The 6,426-nt window shown below is 42.9% G+C and overlaps 1 protein-coding gene across 1 annotated transcript in view; it reads left to right on the top strand.

Moving 5' to 3' along the window:
* crocc2 (ciliary rootlet coiled-coil, rootletin family member 2) overlaps window positions 1–6,426 on the top strand; it is a 296,277-nt gene that overhangs the window by 86,833 nt on the left and 203,018 nt on the right. The window contains exon 7 of the mRNA XM_043702904.1: window positions 2,486–2,651. Coding sequence (XP_043558839.1) covers window positions 2,486–2,651 — 166 coding nt within the window. The remainder of the gene's footprint in view (window positions 1–2,485; window positions 2,652–6,426) is intronic.

The following is a 6,426-nucleotide window of genomic DNA, read 5'->3' as shown; positions in this document are numbered from 1 at the left end:
CCCCCAGTCCTGAAGAAGGGTTACACCCGAAACGTTGCCTTCTCCATCTCCTGATGCTGCCTGGCTTGCTGTGTTTTCCCAGCCTCCTGCTCGTCTACCTTGGATTCCAGCATCTGCAGTTTTTTTGGCTCGGTAACTTATTTGGTAGAGCTAGCAGTTGCATGATTTCCTGCAGTTTTAACTCTGAGCAGACCTGCATGGCTCATTCACATTCCATTCACAGAACAGCCCATTGTTATCTTACCAGTTCCTGTTATCTTCAGTCTTATTCAACATCTAACTCCAGCTTTGGACTGTTGGACTCCATTTGAAAGGCAATGAAATTGATGAATTGTGATCCCCTGGTTGTTTTGGACCTAAGTTGTTGCTAATAGATTAACTTCTTTATCCTTTCCAATTTGATCTCTCTCTGTATGTTTACAAGAACACCTGTGTTCAAAAATACCCCCACCTCCCACAACTAGTAGGGTGTGAAAATAAACTCTATTTCTGATTTAACTTCATAACAGGTTTCTTGCGGGAATTACAACATGAGAATCCGCAAGTAAGAGGGAGAGGGGTAAACATGCCTCTACTGTTTGTTAAAAAAAAACGTTTTAAATTAAAATTTACTTATGGACAGGTGATGAGAAGATTGAAAACTTGCAATCTGTCCATAGCACAACCTTAAACCTCAGTAAAATCAATATTCTCCACTCTGATGTTTAATTACCAGGCAGTACCCTCCTCAAATTAGCACAAGCACCAATCTCACCTTCTGTGACAACACACAATCTATAGTACCCCTTTCAAGAGCCTACACAACTTTGTTGCTTCACTTATCCCAGGCACAGGGTAGAACCACCCTTGCAAGTGAGAATATATGATACAGACAGTCAGAGATTGAGCCAAACCAGGCCATGGTCTCCCGTCTCCAGGGTTTGATTGTCAGTGCTTCAGCAGATGTTTAAGATGAGGTGAGGTGAGATGGTCTTCTTTTAAGAAAAGAAAGTGTGTGACAAAGTAGCAGAAAATAATTAGAAGTTTGCATGGAAAGTACAAAGTGAATCATAGAATCTGTACTGTGTGGAAGCAGGCCAGTCAGCCCATCAAGTTCACACCACCTCTTTGAAGAGCATCACACCCGTCCTCCCCTTTCCCTGTAACCCTGCATTTGCCATGGTTAATCCACCCAGCCTGCACATCTCTGGACACTATAGGCAATTTAGCATGGCCAATCTATCTTAACCGCACATCTTTTGACTGTGACAGGAAACCGGAACACCCGGAGGAAACCCACACAGACACATGAAGAATGTGAAAACTCTACATAGACAGTCGCCCAAGACTGGAATTATAACCGGATCCCTGGTGCTGTGAGGTTGCAGTATTAACCACTGAGCCACTGTGCCACCTTTAATTGGATGGATCTGATTAGTGGATCTTTCATTTCAGTTGACTTTCATTGTATATAAGACAGTTATGCTCACCACAAACCAGTGGGTAGCTGAAACATTGAGTCAATCTTTAAGAGAAACAATGTGAAGCCATGCCTAGCTTGTCCTTGTATATGTAAACAACCCAGACAATGAATAGAACATAGAACAATACAGCAAAGTACAGGCCCTTCAGCCATCGATGTTGTGCCAGCCTTCTATCCTACTCTAAGATCAGTCTAACCTGCGCACCCTTCATTTTACCTATCCAAGAGTCGCTTAAATGTCCCTAATGTATGTCACTCTACTACCACCACTGGCTGCACCCACCACGCTATGTGTAAAGAATCTCCCCTAAACCTTCCTCCAACTGCCTTAAAATGATGGCTCCTAATGATAGACATTTCTGCCATGGGAAAGGTCTCTGACTATCCACTCTATCTATGCCTCTCACACCTCTATCAAGGCACCTCTATCAAATCCTTCTTCGCTCCAATGAGAAAAGCCCTAGCTCCCTCAACCTTTCTTCATAAGACAAGCCCTCCAGTCTAGGCAGCATCCTGTTGAAACTTCTCTGCACCCTCTCTAAAGCTTCCACATCTTTCCTATAATGAGGCGACCAGAACTGAACACAATATTCCAAGTGTGGGCAAACCAGGGCTTTATAGAGCTGCAGCATAACCTCACAGGTCTTAAACTCAATCCCTCTGCTAGGAATAGGAAATGGAAATCAGAGTGATAACATTTAATAGAGTGTCTGAAACAATTCCTCACAACCTTAGGAACCACCTTTATAACTTTGACAGAGCTAAACTCAAAGAGTTGAGTAAAAACTCAAAGGAAATGGATTAGAGGATGATGATCTGTTCCCATTTCAGTAGGAGGCATGTGAAGTATCTATAAAGGAATAATCCCAGGCATACAGGAAAATGACATAACCAAACTCAGATAAAATGTTGTGTGAAATGAAAAGGACAACTAACCAGTACAGATAGGCACCAGAATCACTACAGAAAGTGATTTGGGTTCAGTTCAGTAAAGAATCTGATTGTTTAATTTCTCTCAAACAGAAGCAGCAATCTATCCCAAGTCAATGCCATGTTGCGGGAGCAACTGGAACAAGCCAACACAGCCAATCAGCGGCTTGGTGAGGACATCAGCAAGATCACAGCTGATTTTGACATAGCTCGGAATGAACTGGAGCGGAGAGAAATGAAGCAGCGATGGGACCAGGAGGTAGCTATCAGTTCTGGAACTAGTCAATGATATCATGTTTCACTTACATGTAATCCTATTGTGCAGTACCATCAGCAACAATGTGAAAGTGTTGCCGTGATAATTTGTGTTGCAATACAAAAAGGAACCACATTGTGAGCTTGAGCTAGTTGTTTCTTATTTTTCTTCCAAGTGTTTTTTGTTGGACTCATTGATGGATGACAGTAATGGGGAATGGAACACTTTCATGTTTCTGCAACTAGTGGGTGCTGCAGGAAAACCCTTATCTTCATTCAGCCACAAAAACATGCCTCGAGACCAGACTTCAGAACACTTCCTGTGGCAACAACAAGATGCTTCCAATTATTCACCCCTCATAGAAAATAAATGCAGGTATAAGCCATTTGGCCCTTTGAGCCTGCTCCAATATGATCATGGTTCAATATGATCATTGCTGATCATCTAACTCAGTATCCTATTCCCAGTTTCTCCCCAGACCCTTTGATCCCTTCAGCCCAATGAACTATATCCAACGCCTTCTTCGAAAGATTCCATGTTTTGCGTCGACTGCTGTCTGTGGTAAATAATTCCATAGGCTCACCCACTCTTGAGGTGAAGACATTTCTCCTCATCTCAGTCCTAAATGACCTATCCTGTATCTTAAACAGTGACCCCTGGTTCTGCATTTGCCTAATTTGGTCCTGTTAGAATTTTATAGGTATCTCATCTTCTTCCCCCCACCATGTAGTTCTAATCAATCCAGTCTCTTTTGACACGTCAGTCCTGCCATCCTAGAACTCAATCTGGTAAACTTTTTGCAACACTCCCTCCATAACCAGACCGTCCTTCCTCAAATAAGGAGGCCAAAATTGCACACAATACTTTGGTCTCACCAAAGCCCTGTACATTTGCAGCAAGACATCCCTGCCCTGTACCTAAAACCTCTCACTGCGAAGGCCAACATACCATTTGTCTTCTTCACGGCCTGCTGCATCAACATGCTAACTTTCAGCAACTGCTGTACAAGAAACCTCACCCTTTCCCAATCTATCACCATTCAGGTAATAATTTGCCTCCCTTTGTTTGCTACCAAAAGTGGATAACATCACATTTATCCACATTGTACTTGTTTGGCCATCTATTTGCCAACTCAAAAGTATCCAAATCACACTGAAGCATCTCTGTATCCTCCTCACAGTTCTTCCTTCCCCCCAGCTTTGTTTTCTCCCTCAGTCTGATAATTCTTCTAACACTCCTCCATGACCCAAAAGAAAAAGTGAGGATATTAACAATTCCTCCATGTGAATAATCCTCTGGGTCTTTTTAATACATTTGAAATTAGGGTGAAAGATTCCTGGCAGAAGTGCAGTGGATAGTAAGTACACCTGTGACATCCCAATGTATGCGTGGGTTTCCTCTGGGTGCTCCGGTTCCTCCCACAGTCCAAAGGTGTGCCGGTTAGGTGCATTAACCATGCAAAATTGTCCATAGTGTTCAGGAAGTGTGGGTTAGGTGCATTAGTCACAGGAAATGTAGGGTTATAGGTTAAGGGGATGGGTCTAGGAGGGATACTCTTTGGAGGATTGGTATGGACTTGTTGGACCAAATGGTCTGTTTCCACACTGTGGGTGTTCTATGTTCTGTAGGTGTTCTATATACTGACAGTGGTCTTGGGTTCTTGCTAAGAGCACGTCTTTGTAAAATGGATCTTTAGGTGTCACTTTGGAGCAAATTTGTGCTGGTCATCAATGCTCATCAGCAGTTCAGTAGAAGTCAGAAAATCGTACATGGGCAAATTTACCATGCTGGTCTCGAATACAGAATGAAATTGAAAGATGTCCCACCTTTACCTGCTCAAGTATTTCCTTGTGTTGACAACAGTTTAAGGGCTTTAAATACATTCCTGTTAAAGTGACTTCAGCAAAGCCGTAAAAATATTTGAAAATTTCTGTAGTGTGTGGAGTAACATTAAATATGCCAACCTTTGCAGTTGTACCATGTAAAAATTTGCTTTGAAGAGACCAGTTGTTACTTTAAAAGGTTTCAGCAGAACTGGTGACCTCAACGTTTCAGGTAGTATTCTCTGTCTATTATCTAGAGGCAGGAATGGAACATGTGAGAGATACTGTTCTACATAATGAAGAAGAAACAGAACATTGTCTCTGCTTTCTCCCCACAGATGCTGCCAGTGCTTTCGGTTTTTGTTTCAGATTTCCAGCATTTGTATTTCTTTGATTTTCGTTTAGTGATAGTAACTGACTTGTCCCAGTCATTGTGTTTACATTGGATTGTTTCTTGATCCTAATGGGCAGGCTTGTGACCTGTTTTCCCATATAGATGAGTTCAGGATCACATGGTGTGCAATAAAGTAAAAATTATTGTGAGATAGTTTCTTGTCTTTATTGGTGTGAAGGATAGAATGGATCATTTTTATATGACTTGTGTTGGATCTTGATGTTTACTGAGTTGAGTCTGTGTGTGCTGCTGTGCATGTTTTCAGTGGACAGGAGGTTGACTAGTGGAAATAATTGTTGTAGAGTGAGTAAGAGCTGGGTATGTGTTAGTCCTGTATGAAAGGAATCACAGGTTTAGAGTTCTTGCTGTAGATATTTTGTCACTGATAGAGCAGGCTTTTCTAATAAGAGAGCAGAAAACCAATTTAGAGGGAAGATTGGTAGTTTAGGTGTCTTGGTATGAGTGGGCTAATGATGCATTTGATTTTTTTATATGCCACTGCGAAATTTGGCAAAGAGAACTTCAAGAAATGGTATAAAATATTGTTCCATCTCTATGGTAAAATAATTACTTGAACATTGGTTGTTAAGCTGTAGTAAGAGATGAATTTTTAAAAAAATTTATTGATGGAATGTGGGCCAGGATTTATTGGCCACCCCTAGTTGCCCTTCAGAAGGTGGTGTGGAACTAGCTGCTTAAACTGCTGCAGTCCCTTGGCTGTAGGTAGGTACCCCAATGCCAAAAGGGAGGGAATCCAGGATTTTGACTCCATGACAGTGAAGGAACAGTATTTATTTCCAAGTCAGTACCTAGTGAGAGGCTTGGAGAAGAACTTGCAGTTGGTGTAACTGCTGCCCTTGACCTTTTCGATGACAATGTTTGTAGGTTTGGAAGGTGTTAAGAAGCTTCAGTGAATTTCAGCAGTGTGACTTTGTTGATGGTACACACTGCTGCTACTGAGCTCAGGTGGTGAAGGGAGTGAATGGCTGAGGTTGGGATGAGTTGTCCTGGATGGTATCAAGCTGTTTGACTGTTGTTGGAACTGCACTCAGTCTGGGTAAAAAGAATGACTGCAGATGCTGGAAACCAGATTCTGGATTAGAGTGGTGCTGGAAAAGCACAGCAGTTCAGACAGCATCCAAGGAGCAGGAAAATCAACGTCTCAGGCAAAAGCCCTTCAATAGGAATACATGCAGAGTGCCTGAAGGGTGGAGAGATAATGTCCTCCAATGCATCTCGTCCATATCCTGCGCCTCCGCCCTCAGATTCCACCCCTCCAACCGTAACAAGGATAGAACCCCCCTGGTGCTCACCTTCCACCCTACCAACCTTTGCATAAACCAAATTATCCACCGACATTTCAACCACCTCCAAACGGACCCCACCACCAGGGATATATTTCCCTCCCCACCCCTTTCCACCTTCCATAAAGACCGTTCCCTCCATGACTACCTGGTCAGGTCCACGACCCCCCCCCAACAACCCACCCTCCCGTGCCACCGCAGGAATTGCAAAACCTGCGCCTACACCTCCTCCCTCACCTCTATCCAAGGCCCCAAAG

The sequence above is a fragment of the Chiloscyllium plagiosum genome, chromosome 13, assembly GCF_004010195.1.
Source record: "Chiloscyllium plagiosum isolate BGI_BamShark_2017 chromosome 13, ASM401019v2, whole genome shotgun sequence".
Classification (NCBI taxonomy): domain Eukaryota; kingdom Metazoa; phylum Chordata; class Chondrichthyes; order Orectolobiformes; family Hemiscylliidae; genus Chiloscyllium; species Chiloscyllium plagiosum.
Note: the sequence above shows the minus strand (reverse complement) of the source record. Positions and strands in the feature narration are given on the sequence as shown.